This window comes from Mesitornis unicolor, unplaced genomic scaffold, assembly GCF_000695765.1.
Source record: "Mesitornis unicolor isolate BGI_N332 unplaced genomic scaffold, ASM69576v1 scaffold28288, whole genome shotgun sequence".
Taxonomy (NCBI): Eukaryota; Metazoa; Chordata; class Aves; order Mesitornithiformes; family Mesitornithidae; genus Mesitornis; species Mesitornis unicolor.
Window position 1 is genome coordinate 14,248 of NW_010204432.1, and position 14,885 is coordinate 29,132.

The 14,885-nt window shown below is 46.7% G+C and overlaps 1 protein-coding gene across 1 annotated transcript in view; it reads right to left on the reverse strand.

Annotated features, from left to right (window-relative positions):
• Positions 1 to 588: 588 nt before the first annotated feature.
• The window catches only part of LCMT1 (leucine carboxyl methyltransferase 1), a 17,989-nt gene continuing 3,692 nt past the window's right edge, over positions 589 to 14,885 (reverse strand). Inside the window, exons 5-11 of the mRNA XM_010191063.1 lie at positions 14,573 to 14,634; positions 7,106 to 7,208; positions 5,177 to 5,297; positions 4,311 to 4,412; positions 3,786 to 3,877; positions 1,770 to 1,867; positions 589 to 611 (exon numbers count right to left, since the gene is read on the reverse strand). Coding sequence (XP_010189365.1) covers positions 589 to 611; positions 1,770 to 1,867; positions 3,786 to 3,877; positions 4,311 to 4,412; positions 5,177 to 5,297; positions 7,106 to 7,208; positions 14,573 to 14,634 — 601 coding nt within the window. The remainder of the gene's footprint in view (positions 612 to 1,769; positions 1,868 to 3,785; positions 3,878 to 4,310; positions 4,413 to 5,176; positions 5,298 to 7,105; positions 7,209 to 14,572; positions 14,635 to 14,885) is intronic.

Here is a 14,885-nt window from a genome sequence, read left to right on the forward strand (position 1 = left end):
ACACCGAGTGCAGTGACAGCCCCGCAGCGACTGTAAAAGCTGGGACGAAGCTGACATGGTGACACTGCAGGAAACTTAACGTGAACGGAATGAAAATCAGCAGAATTTAACCGTCACGATCAGCCGTGCACTGTGCAGAGACCCAATAACGCCGCTCACCCGCACTGGTTTCCCAGCTTCCCGTTACAAATACATGTTACACATCCACAAAGAAGACAAAAGAGGAAAACCGTATCATCCAAGAACATTGAACTTTCAGTTTCAAACTAGGGATGGCAAGCTCTTAAACAGGGATTACTGATACCTTATGAAAGTCCGTCATTATATATAATATATATATATATCTGGGAACGGGAGGTGGGTCTTGCCTCGCAGCAACTGCTCACAGCAGGCAAAAAAGGTTCATTAAAACTACCAAAAAGCCATGGGGGCAGTGGACACCGCAGCACCCGGCGCTTTCTGCTCTGCTCACAGGGATGTGCAGACCGAGGTTGGCACGTGCAGAGTCCTGGGGTGGCTGGGGTCCTGTCCCAAGCACCAGGCAGTGGCTGCGGCGCCGCGGCCCAGGGCTCCCCTCCAGCAAACCCGTCAGAAGGTGATGCTCGCAAGGCCTGTTTGAAAGGGAAGGGGCATGGGGGGAGAAACAAGCGTTTATTTAAGGATTTAGCGGCAGGGGATTAAAAAAAAGGAGATTAAGAAACATGGTGACCTGTACTTTTATAGCCCTTTTTTGGATTGTGATGGAGCGAGTAATTCAAGCCAATCTGAAGGAGAGCTGGAGTTATTCACGGCAGAAGGAACCACACAGAGGGTGCTGATGAACCAATGACCTGCCCATGAAATCACAGTGAGGAAACTGGGGAAAGTACCATTAATGGGGGCGGTAAATTCACTCCAGATAAAGAAAAACTGCTTTATACTAAAGCATATCCACGCATTAGACATTTGATTCTCTCCTTTGGGATTTAGAGCAGAGAAGAGGAGGAAGAAGACATCAACTGGCAACCAGAGAAGTTTTCTGGAAAGCCTGAAGTCCCCGAAATTGCAGACAGGAGTGGAGAGAAAGTGTGTCTGCAAGAGCTGCCTTTCTAATCTGGACCGACACTGGCTGCAGATATCCATCCCTCACCCCAACCACAGCTCTTGTGGATTCATTCTTTCTGAAGCAGCAGCAGCACACACGACACGCTACAGGCAGCATAAAATCAAGCCTCAGCTTCAAAGAAATTCCAGTCTAGGAAAGACAATTCTAAGAACAAAAGGAACGCTAAAAAAAGAGTTAACTCCAGAGGGAATTTTTTCCCCCTCAGGAGAAAGTAGCGTGGAAAACTCAAGTTTCAGAGGGATGTAAATGGGGGCAGCGCAGAAGAAGACAGGGCTAAGTAATACAAATTTATTTTTGTGTTGTCAGGACACTGTGATTTCATATACCGTGTGCCCATATGGCACTTCACATGCATAGGATTTGTAAGCCTTTCAATTAGCACTGATAGTATAAAGCAGGCAGTTATTTAAAGTAACCCATACGGCATCTTTCGGCACAGAAATTCTACCTCCCCTGCGCTGGACAGGCTTCCTCTTGGGCAATGCAGATGCCAACACAGACCCCCCAAAAAGGCTGAGGAGAAACAGTCACGAGGCACCACCTGGGAGGTGTTCCCCAAAAACAAGAGGCAGCCCCAATTCCTGCTATGGGACCCACCCATCATACCCCCAGTGGATGCAGTCGCAGTCCTTCCTGTGGGGAGAAGGATTTTGGAGAGCATTACCCAGATTGCTGCTGTCCTTCGAAGCCCAGCAGATGCAGTAGTGCTGCATTAGTTGCTCAAACAGCTCCTTTTCATCCAGGAATTCAAGTCCTTCTATTCTGCAGGAGTGAAATAAAAGCTGTGATTCAAACTGGGAGTCGCAGTACAGTTTATGCATTCTTCACTTCACAGGAGTGAAAATTACCTTTCTAGTAAATTAACACAGGTATCTGTCCACAATGAAGATATCACCACTACTGCAAGCCCCTGTTGTCAAGTGATCCACAAGATCACAACTTCTTACCCCTGGTATTTCACGTGCCAGGACCAATTTGTGTAAATGCTCACAGACTCCACTACTACTCTTCTGACCCCTTTTACCGCACGTACCTGGTCTTGCTGGATCTATGCAGCCTCAACAGCACAGCCTAACGGAAGGAGATTGACCTTCTTCAGAGGATTACAGTCAAAGACAGCACTTCCTCCAGACATCACAACAAGTCCATATTCTGTCTTGGGAGAGTGATGGGTACATGAGGACAGCTCCTAACAACTCTCCCACATGAGCTCATGATGAAGCACCAACCAAATGGTACACACAAGATCTGATTTTTCCCCTAAAATGGCTCCTACCCAGGATCCTGAAACTCAGATCTCCAAACATCTTCCACCAAACAAACGGGTGAACTTCTCCCAGGCTGTGCTTGCTTTGAAAGGTTTAACCTGGCACATCCCCCTCTCACTCTACGTTACTCGAATATCAGCGTTTATCTCCCATGCTGAATATCTGGAAGGGCTGCTACTGAGGATGAAGAGAGGCTGAAGGGAAAAGTTCCTGAATACACTCACAGATGTGCAACTGCTGCAGAAGAACTCTTGTGTGTAGATTTGTATAAACAGAAAGCATTATTTGCCCCACTAATACCAAAGGACAGAGTTTACGTAACCTATTTCTTGGCATTTGGAACAAGAGCTGAACAGATCTAAGGTAGTCAAAAATGCTGCAAAAAAAAAAGTACAAGTGATGCCTCTCCACAAGTGCCATATGGTCCAATCACACAGTCAGCGTCCCTATTTAAACAACCTCTGATTTTCAGTCTCACCTGTTCAGTTCCATGGATTGAGAAACCCCCATATGTGAATACTTATTTTGACCGAGCCAACTTGTTCAGCTAATTCAAACCATAGTTAATGAGTGACTCACTGCAATTCACCCTTCATATTATATACCTAAGAAGTTACTCATTAAAACAGCTTCCCCCTTTTTAGCTTTTCTCTAATGCAAGAGATTTAAGAGAACCATGCAGATTACTGACTGTTAGAGCAGCCCTTAGTTATACCCTGATGTAGCAAGCTCTGCAGACAGCAGCCTCACTCATGGCAAGGGGCACACGTTGGTCTCCTCTCTCTCTCTCTTTGCTCACATTTGGTCATAGCACCAATTTACTGCCCTGCCTTGGCTCATTACCTAAATGTGCTGCCAAGGAAGAAGGGAGGGAAGAGCAGGACTGGCCACTTTCCACCCACGTGTAGTAAAAAAGCAAATGGATAAGTGACCTTACCTAGGCCTACAAGAGTGCAGCAAATACTTGGATGTCACCTTCCCTGGGGACATGAAAAGTGGCTGCCTGTTCCAAGTGTGTTTTAGGACTCCACTCTGCCCCTCTGGTGCTGTGGGGGCTGGATGTTCACAAGAAACACCTCAGGTACTGTAAAAACTCAACACAGCATTTCTGTAGCATCTTTTAGCTGCAGTTCTCTGCCATGAGATGCCTTATAGAGCACCCAAACAAATCGCCCCCCCTGCCAGTCTGCTTGTGGCAGCAATAGCCCTGGGGAGCATTAGTGTTGCTCCAGGCGTTATCCTCAAGGCTCAGCTGAGCTTCACACTCAGACCCAGTCTGCCTATGTCGCTAGCATCCGCACACAGCCTCCTCTCTGTTATTCTAGGAGATCCCACACTACACATCAACGCGAACCACCTCGGAAACAGCATCTGAAGATGACTTTTGGCTGCAAGCAAGCTATCAGTGATACCTTTTGACATCAGCCTGTGGCAAGAAGCTGTACACTTTCATCATATCGATGGCACGTGCGGTTTCCCAGCCGTTCAACAGCAATCGTTCCCTCTGTAAAACAAAACAAGCAGCACAGTGTTCAGAGGACTCGAGGAAAAATACCAGAGCATAGTTTCACACCCCCCTAAAGATTTTGCAGGCCGCCTGCTTGACCTGTTCTTTGAGGAGCTCTTCTGCACTTTTCAAAGCATCTGCTGCCCTCTGGTCAGAGAGGGCAGTGGGCTACAAGGACCTGTGCTCTGATCTGCTGCAGCTTCTGTACAACTACCAAAACTAAGTGATATGGGGCAAGCATGGCATTGATAACAGGGAAGCACTGCAGCATGGATAGAGAAGGGTTTCAGTGGGTAGCATCTGTCCCACCCCAAACCTGCTCTGGTCACTGCTCTGAGCCTTACAGTGCACACACAGAGCCAGAACTTGCAGCCAGATTAATTAAGGTAATTAATTAAACAAACACGCCCAGAGCTCTGCGCCCCTTCACCTGCGAGTCCAAGGACCTGCAGACCTCCACTCCAGCCAGGTTGCACTGTCTCCTCTGCAGGTTCTCGATCATCACCTGCCCGAACCGGTCCGTCATGTTCACCTCAGGTAGAGAAGGAGACAAAAGTGTTCCCCCTTCCGAAAAGAACGTGACCGCAGTGAAAAGCAGTGACTCGGTTAAACTCTCAAACTGTCATCAAACGTAGAGGATAACATTAAGTTTCCCATATTCTTACACCGGGTCTCACTTCCCACTGCCACAGCCTCCTCAGCTACCTCCCATTGACAGGCTGAGTGCCAGTTCAGTGGTGCCAACGCCACTGCCTTGACAGACACAGGGACTCCGGGCACTGAAAACTGACGCTGCCTTCAGTCATCAGCAACTCGATGCGGCTCTCGCAGTGATTTACAGCTCGGAAGATCCCGTTACCAATTCCTGGAGCCACCTCGTTCCCCCGAGGCAGCGTTACACTTCACACAGAGCAGCTTAAGTTCGTGCTGATGTGATTTTTGCTCCACTTTGCCAAGGAACACAGCGAGGTAATTATCTACCGTTACACGCTCATATCCAACATCCAGCACCGTTTCCTCTTCCTCTGCCTTATCTAAACCAATATTCTATGGCTTTCTCCACATATGGATTAAGTCTCAGTTATTTTGATTCAACACAGACCAGAAATTGTCTTTCAGAATAGCAGTGTATTCTTTACAATGAGCTAACAGATCCACAAAACAAAGCACATTACTAAAGAAATTCGGCACAAACCGTTGTCTATACAAAATGATACGGCCCACTTCTATTCCACAAGCAGAACTCCCAATTCTGATGGCAATAATGCAGGTCTGGAAGTGCCATTGTCGTTTTACCTGCTCGTAGTTTATGAACATCGCCACTGGAAACGTTCTCGCTGCCCACTTGAGCAGATCTGCAGACTGCTGTGGTGTCATGTAGACCAGCACACACTCTGCCACCAGAAGCGTTGGCAAACTGTAAAACAAAAAAAGAGAGAGAACTATTTCCAGCAAAAGAACCAGAAAAATCTACACACAATTATTAGCAAGTAAGTAATTTCATGTCCCCAAAATTTCTTAAAAGAGCTACCCTGTTCATGAAGTAGACACTTCAGATTGACTGAAATCACTTCCCATTGACCAGAGCTGGGCTTTCTGGCAGTCAACAGGGGAGTCCCATGGTTACAAAGCAGAGATATTGGGAAATAATCTCCCCAGATCAGCCACGCTATGAACACAGAGGAACGTGTATTCTGCAGACCTTCCCTGAACTGGGACCGAGCTGCAGTGCATGCCAAAATTCAGTTTGCAGAACTGCACCTATAGACACAGTCTGGACTCTTTTAGAGACCAGCAAAATTAGGCATAAAATACAGATTGAAATAAAATGTTCCCTTTAAAAAGGGTTCTAAGAATAATTTCAGTTAGACAAACTTGTTCAGTAACTGTAAAATAAAGTTCCCATATTGTTATCTAACGAAAAGCAATCTATAAGCTTGCACATTGCCTCTTCCCCCTCCATCCACCAAAAAGCTCCCATAAAGCAGACATCCACACAACTGATTTTACTCATAATTACGGAGTTTTCTTTTAATTGAGAGAACGAATGGAAAAGAGTCACTAGAAGCAGAAGAAATTCCACAAGGAGCAGCAACGTAGGCAAGAAAGACAAGGCTGCAGAGATGGAAGTGTAAAGATTTAAATGGCAATTTGATGCATTCTGCTTACCCATATGCTCTCTCCCACCCAGGCAGATAGCCGCTATTTATGTATCTTAGATTTGAAAGGTATGTCCATCATCCACTCTAAAAACTTAAAACCTGCCCCCTCCAGAAGCCTCCAACTCGAACAATAAAATCCCAGATATTTGCTCCCGGCGTTAAGCTCTCAAAGGGCTCCGTGGCAATCGCCTCACCCACAGGTCTGGGGAACAACAGGGGTGTAAGTGGAGGCAAGAGAAGATAATCACAAAGACCAAACTCTGAAATGATTTAACACTGACACAATTATTCTCCATTTTACCAGCTGAGCTCCCAAAAATCTTGACTCATACGGCCATTATAATAGGGGTGGAAGACGTTCAGTGATGGTACTGCCCATCAGTCAGCGTTAAAACCAAATGCAACTGAATTAATGAACGCTCCACTCTTAAAAAAAAGCAACTTGTGAAATTTTGGTGCATTTTAAAGATTTCCCTTTAACAACTTATGATTCTATTAACCACATTTCAGCCAAATTCAGCAAAAGGGTAAGAATCTCTGGAAGAGTTAAATCCATGATGGAAATGAAAGAAAACTTGAGTGAGGCAGCAAATGGTTGTTGCAGGAACTCATCCCCTCCAGGGCAAGGGATGGCAGGGACAGTGAGAAGGGATTAGGAGGAAAGTGAGAAGGGATTAGGGGGGAAATTGAGAAGGGAAGGCAGCTGCCTGCCCTGTAACAAGAGCTTTAAGTGGTGTGGAAGGATCGTGTACCCTAGAGAGCCAACCACCAGAAACACAGGCACAGAAAGCCGGGCTTCGCTCCTCAGGGCGTTTCAAGCACAGGCAGCAAACAGTCCTGCAAGGTTTGGAGGTGTCAGGAAGGACAGAGCCGCAGCGGGCAGGACAGGCCACGCGATGAATGGCCCATGAGGTGTCTGAACGATTCCTTCTGCTCCAGGGGCTGAGGAAAAGGTAACCATGGCAATGGCACGACGAGCGCCGGGTGCGGACACCGCGTGCCCAAGCCTGAAGTGTGTTGCTGCAAGCCCTCCTGAGAAATAATTTCAAAGAAGTTCTCTTACTGTGTATCCAGGTTGTGTTTCTTTAGCTTTTCCTCCAGATCTGACGAGAACCGGAGATCTGCTCCTACTATGGAATATCGGCTGGAGTCCAGGCTGTGGGAATCTGCAAGTTAACATCGAGAGAGTAACGGTCATGAACAAGAGGGGTGCTGAGACGACACGTTTTTAAAAACCCCACAGGAACATAAGAATTCGGAGTCACGGTTTGATCTGTTACACCTAACACCAAACTCTTCTTCTTGAAACATTCATTTCCCCTGTACCCGACCGTTGGGGGGTAGAGATGGTGAAACATCAGCACCAGGCTCTGCAAGCAGCCTCATCTTGCACTGCAGCCGCTGCGATGCAGATCGGCCACCCCAGCCGTTACCATGGTTTCGGGGAATGCAGAGAGGAGACAACGGGAAGATTAAAGGCAGGATTTTTCCGTCTTGCTCACAGATCCTTTTAGACCCAAGGTACATGTACAAGGCAGTACATCAATTTCTGAAAGAACTAAGTTACACTAACAACGTTCCAGATATTCACAACAGATATAGCTACAGAAATGAATGATGCATACAGGTATATAATATGTGGGTATCAGACGTGGATGTGGGGGCCAAATCAAGTTATCATTTAGCTTTCTGGTATGATCCAGCAATGGTATTTAAGTGTGGAGTCAAATTAGGAAATATATTCTGAGAAACAACCATTCACCAGGGATACAACAGGCAGCGAGCTCCTGTAAATGCTTTCCAACACGAAGGAGGAACTGATATTAAAGTCTAAAGACACTTTGCCATAGTAGTGAAACCGTGAGGAAGGCAGCAGCAATGTGAGTGTCTTGCTATCAGTAATTCTGACAGCCAGGGCAATCCGTTCGACTCAGCGAGCTCAGTCCTCACAGAAAACACTTTACAAACGCAGGACCAAACCCACTTAAAGATGCAAAGTTTTGCGGGAATATATCAGATTATATATATATATATATATCAGACGGCTCTTTCCAGCTTTAGAGTGAAGCCATCAGGACAGAACAGCACATCATTCTCCCCTCTTACCATATGAGCAAGCAGTAAAATAAGTCTGCTAAGCAGTGGAAAAACCCCAGATTTTGGAAGTGAGCAGTGAAATCTGCCTGCAGCAGCAAGTGCTCGCCCTGCTGCACCTGGGATCCTGCTGCAGGCACCGCTCCTGAGCGAGGTCAAGAGCCGGGTGAAGAGAAAGAGCAGCCGAGGAGGCAGCAGCAAAGGGCTTTCCATTGCAGGAGAGGGGAAAAAAGGGCATTTATTAAATTAAGCAGTGCTTCAGTCATTCTGCAAGATGTACCTCCATTGAGCTTTCAAGTGACCAACTTGAAACTGGCCCTAGCGAGTGGCAGCAGCTGTCCTTCCCTCCAGAACCACTCCTGGACAGGTACAGAAGCCAGAACAGTTCATGCAGAGTTAGAGGGGGGAAAAAAAAAGGAAAAAGAAAGTTGTGCGGCAAATGATTCAACATTTTGAGTCAAGGCTTTTTTCCATGTGCATGTTCTGTAATAGCTTTACTACTTCCCACACCCTTCTATTTAAGTTATTATATCAAGGCCATGATAATGGCATCAAAAAAAAACCCCTCACAAAAAAACCCCGTCACACACAGGAAAGCATACCTGCAGGGGTTGGTTCGCTGACCGGAGATGCGGCGCAGCGAGCGTCAGTCACCACAATTAGGCTGAAATTAATGCAACCTCCTTGTCCAGCTCCACCGACTTGGACATACCGTTATGTAAATTACAACCAGAAATAAACCACCACCATCTTCAAGCGATCCCGTAATGGAAGTAGTACAGACACTTCACCCGAGGTGGAAGTAAATGCCTCATGCTCACGTCGTGTCGATTCAAGCATTCCTACCACCGAAGAGCAGGAAAGAGCAAAGCCTCTCCAACCTTATGTTAGAAAGCTGTCAAATTTCAGCAGCCTACATTAGTAACATGGTTTTTACAAAGCCTGCATATGCAAGAACAAACCCCACAGAGCTCCTGTTATGCCCTGACGTGGCAGCAGAGGGGACGGCAAAGGAATCAACCCGGGCGTTACTCCAAGTGCAGTCACTTCTTCACTTCCCTTTCCAGTGCTGGGGCTGCCTGGTTCCTCCTCTGGTCCATTCAGACACCACGTCCTTGCTCCTCCACACATTTCCCTGCCAACTTCCCTCCGCTCTCCTCTGATGGCTGTTGGCAAACACAACCGCAGATAGCGCCGAGGCAGAGCCGCACACGGGCTGACACAACTGCTATGAATAGTGCATTTTGAACAGATCCGAAAGCACCTCATTGAACATCTCCATAATTCCCATATTTCAACGTTTATGATCAATACTGTTCTCTTCACGGAAATCTCAGTGAAAAATAGGAAGGTGACACCAGTCAATTTTAAACGCAAAAAGAGAGGCACAAGTTAAAAAGCAGAGGAAAGAGCTTCAGCTGAGCCTCTTCCAACCTTCCTCATCAGGTTTTCTGCTGGCTTCCACCTTTGGCCTCTACATGGCACTAAAAAATCCTTTTATATAGAAAGTCAAAGGGCTGAAGAGGTCAAATTAACCAGGCAAACAGCTTCCACATGTTAAAATCAGACCCACAACTGCTCCATCACTTCACCCTCAGACAGCAGACCACCGATGACCACTGGAACTGCCACTGCTCCCAGCCTGCAGGCTAAACCTCGAAGCACGGCCATAAACAGCCCAGAAAATAACGCGCTGCTAGTTCCTCGTCTGGCACCAATTTCTACTTTGCCGCAGAGTCTGATGCTCTAAGTATGAAAATTTACAGATAGGCTGCCACCCCGACCGAGCAGCGCTGGTGCAAATGCATTTACACAGAGCAGCTGGGAAAGGAGAAGCAAGTTTCAGCCTGGGAAGTCATGTGGTCTCCATTGATTTCTCCTTATGAACCAGAAGCTTATTTGAATTGAATCAATTTTGGTGCTAAACCCCCTCTTTTATCCCTTGCTGTAATCTCACTCATCTGGAGGTGTCTGCTGCAGTGACCCCCCCACAGACCGCAGCCCTGCGCCCCATCAGGGCCCTGCTGCTGCCTCCCCACAACACACCGCGCTAACACACAACTCGGTGGCAGCTCTCAAGTACACAGGACCACCTTGTTGTGACTCAGGCCAACTGCCCTAATGCTGGCATAGCCAGCAACATCTGGGGGCTTCATCCACTGAAAATCCCATATTCCAAGTGTTAATTCCCACCCAGAGGCCAGCATTTCACGTTGTTTTTTAGCAAAGCCGTTTGGTCACGATGTTCTTTTCTAGAGCACGGAGCTACCTTACGGTGTCCTTTGTGATGCTCACACTCAGCACATCCAGTTATGTACAAAGTTTCTCTCTTCTACTTGTCTGGAAGGAAGGGTTGAGATTCAGATTTCATTTGAGAAACACAAAGTGTCAAGAGCGAAGGAGACACAGAAAAGGAGCCCAGCCCACCCCACCAACCCGAGGCAGACTCGCTTGGCTCAGGTGCACATTTCTGTTACCCACACATAATTCCACAGAGAACACTGTGCTCTCATCACGCTACCTCTGTGGACATTTCCCGGGCCTTTTGGCACAGAAGCAGCAATATGAGCAGCTCAGATTCAGACATCACGGCAGTAACCGAGCAGTAGCAGGCGTTGCTCACGGTTGCCTTTTGACCCCGCTGCAGTAAGATGCTTCTTCACAGAAACGCCACCAGCAGTGCTGGGTCTGATGGGGCCTCAGGCACTCACCCGCTGCCTTCACCCGGCTGCTGCAGCAGCACTGCAGGACCACGGGTGCACGAGGGGCAGCGTTCCCTCTGCTGTGAGAGCTCGGAGTTTTCTTTTCTTACTCTCCTCAGACAGTAAAACCACTTCCTGGAGGTTTTCCAAGAGACAGCACGCAGGATACTGTTGACTCAAACTGATTTCATTAGGATTTGCATCCTAAGGTGTCTTTGGCAGCCTTACAACCAACCAGCCCATACAACCTATCCTGCAGGATATAGCATCAGACTCGCTCGTATCTGTTAACCACAACATCAGAGCAGGGTACGTGTCAAAACAGGAAAGGAATTCAGCTTGTCTTGCAAGTGTGGGACCATCTCCAATGTAAGGAACACAAGTCACCAAGACAGCAACGCTCCTGTTGAGTCCCAGGCATGTTTGGAAATAGAGGGAGAAGGAAGGGAAAACAGCCAACTCCCAACACTGGAATGGACCGAGCCAGAAAGTGTATGAGTAAAGCTAACAGTGAGGCGTAATTTGCCCTCACAAGGTAGCAAAGGTGGAGTACTAACTCCCTGACACCAGCCACTGCATCATAAACCAGATAGTGCCACTGGACTTTGAAAACAATTCAACCTGCTATTGCCACAGCAATGTCACACAACGGCACTGATTCACTGCTTTCCCCTGGAGACCCAACATTCCCCAGGAACACAAAGCTGCTCCATGACAAGTGTCATCTCACTGCATTCAAGGGCAGAGGCCACAAATATCCACGCTTGGACTGCAAGCCGTGCTGTCATGGCTTTGTCTGAAGGGCAAGGGGAAAGCAGATGTTGCCTCGAAGCCAATCAAGTTGTCTACTAGCGCTGGCTTCATGAAATGAAAGCAGTCAGTGTGAGAAGCAGCGAGAGGACATGGGTCATGTCAATCGATACCACAACAGCTCAGAAATCAAACTCCAAAGCGTCTCAGCAAGCGACTCCTGGTGTACACGAGACAGCAGCACGGCACTGACTGGGGCAGGGGCAGGACAACCTCCCTCCAAGATTCTAAAATCCTGGTCTATGTCCCCAGCCCAAAAACCCCACAAATGAGCACCATTCCCCTACCTGCTGCTTCATTATGCCTTACCACACTCCCTGTGAGCCGTGGTGTTGGTCTAACAGCAAATTTCCCCTAGCCTGGGGTCCTGCCTCTCTCAGATGCCAACTGCAGCTACCTGGGGAAGAGAAAAAGGGGCAAACACGTACTACTAACACTGACATCTGTCTTGTTCTCTGTCTTTTTCCTAAGAATTTTTAAATTTTGTTTGGATTTCTGGACATTACTGAGCCAATGCTTTCCTATATCCATTTATGAGAGCACCCAGCTCCTGCACGCAGCCATCAGCCAGCAGCCATCATTTACATGTGAGGCACAAACTATTTTTTCCACCCGTGAGCATCACTTGCTATTAATCTGCATTGAATTTATCACCAAGTCACTAATTTCACAAGATTCTTCTCCAGTCCTTCACCACTCTGAAGAGTTTGGACTTGCCAACAAGCTGCCACTTGCTAATCACTTTATTTTCCCCATCACTCCTTAGTGTTGAACAACAACATATCCTTAAGCACAGATCTGCATCTCCCTCCGTAATGAAAATTAACAACATATGCCTACCCTCCATCCCCAGCTCTTTAGCCATATGAGAACTGTGCCTTCCCCCCACAACAGCCGTGCAATTTCTTTGGCACGCCTTGGTGAGGAACGCTGTCAAAACAGGTTTTTAAATTCACGCACTGTATTAATTGGTTGGCCTTTTCCAATATATCAGTTGACTTCTACAGAGCTCAAATAGGTTTGTGAGGCATAACTTACCTTCACAAAAGCCACGCTGACTCTTTCTCAACACATTACATTAGTTCTGTGTTCCACTAAGTCTGTCTGTTAGAGTTTCTACCAGTCTGCCCAGTAGAGACACCAGTCCTACTGGCTTGTGGTTCCCTGGATCTCTCCTGGAGCCCATGTGAGTCACAGCCGCCACCTCCAGTTCTCAGGTACTAAGACAGTGTTAAAATCAGAGGGTATACACCAGTAGTAGCTGAGCAAATTCATTGTAAAGTTCCTCTAGATCTGTAAGAAACCTCTATTCGTCTGTTTAACTTGTCTATTTAGTCCACAGCCTCTTCTGGTGGCACTTCCACATGAAGCAGCGCCATTAACGTGTCCTTAAATGAGAGCTCCCATCCGGATTTCACCTGAACTGACCTGCGGTTATCGAGTGCCAGTTCACACTGGGATTCCACAGCAGATTTCCACCAGCTCCAGATACCTGGACGTGATGTTACACCCCAGAGGTCTGTGTAGCAGAGCCCACATCAGCCTGGTTACAGTCAAACTGCTACTCTAAAGCATTTAAAACCCTGCACTGAGAAAGAACAGGAGAAACAGCTGGAGAGAAATCAGCCACTCCAATACATTCAAACAGTGATGCATTAACTGCTATGACTTGCTAATTAGTAGCTTTTGATTACAACGCACTGCTGCAACTCGGTAACTTTGCAGTTGTCTTGGTGTAGCAGATGTATCTACTGTGTTCAGTAACACAAATACCAACTAACTCTTCTATCGACCCTGTATCAATGCTTTCCTGACAATGCTTATGCAGCACAACTCACTGTACACAAGAGATCCGTTGTAAGAATGTCTCCTAGCTCAAACACAGGAGCCCCTTTTCTGACACGGGGCACTGGGCTTTCATCTTTTGAGACCTGAACGCACAATGGAGAATTCAGCCATCAAATGACATCTAAAAGGTTGGTTAAGGCCCTCCAATACACAGCAATAAAATGTGCTTAAATACACACAGTTAAGTCAGCACGTGGCAGGACTCTGGTCCAAGTTAAAGCACTAAAAGAGCCCTGGGGCGAAGCACCCACACCTTGCCCCTGCGCATCTCCACGCTGTGCTCTTCCTTCTTTGGAGGGCTCTTTCAAGACCTCCAAATCCCCAGCTGGAATTCTGCTCATTAAAAGCACCTGTAGAGGTAATCGTACCAGGGAACACAAAACACTGCCAGCTCTGGTTTAAGGACCCATCTGCTAGCACAAATCCATAGATGCAGATAACGGCCATTCCTCCTGAGGTGTCCAATGCAGCCCCTGCAGTGCAGTATCTGCTATATGGGCACTGCAAACGTTACTCAACAGAACCCAGGTGTTCTTCCACAAGTAAAGAAGTTTTTGAATTGCAATCCTGAGCTAAACATAACAAGGGTATAAGTCAAGACAGCACAACCACACAATGCCACCAGAATCCAACAGCCTCTTAATACCAAAATGTCACAACTGGCACTGGCTGCTGAGAAAGGACTTTGCAGGCTGCATTTCTTATGGAAGGACCTGTGCTCTTAATGAGACAGAAAGAAGACAGGGGAAAATAGATATTTTAATCCAGTATACTTGACTACCAGCAGCATTTCTCCTTTTCCAAGATGGAAAAGATAAGCTACAGATGAGAGAAAAAGAAAAAAACCCAACAACTTTCTGGCAGAATAAAACCACTTCAAGAGAAGACATTTTAACATGATACAGAACAAATGGGCAGGAGTCTCTAAGTGCAGAAAAAAGCCTTTTTTCCCTCCCAATTCTCTGTCCAAACAGCGTTTCAAACATTAAAAGCCTGCCCACATAGCAGAACAAAATGATCAGAAAAGTTTTAAAAGTGCTGCAGTACATTGCTGACTTATTTTTAAGATGACTCACCTATTAGAAGAGAGTCCCCTGAATGGGATTCCATAATTGGTTTTGACAGGGGAGGTTTTGATCTGTGGGAAGAAGGAAGAAGCATCTCTGAGCAGTTAAGCTTGTTTAACAATGCGCTTACAATTCTTTTTTTTAACATACATATATATATATATATATACACACCTCTGTGTGTGTTAGAGCAGACAAGAGAATACCTCTGCCCTCTACTGGAAATAAAAACGCTTGCAAGCAAGACTTGGTGAGAAGTTACAGTGGAGTTTCATACCCAAAGACTTAAGTTTTGAGACAATCTCTCATGAGAAACCCAGAC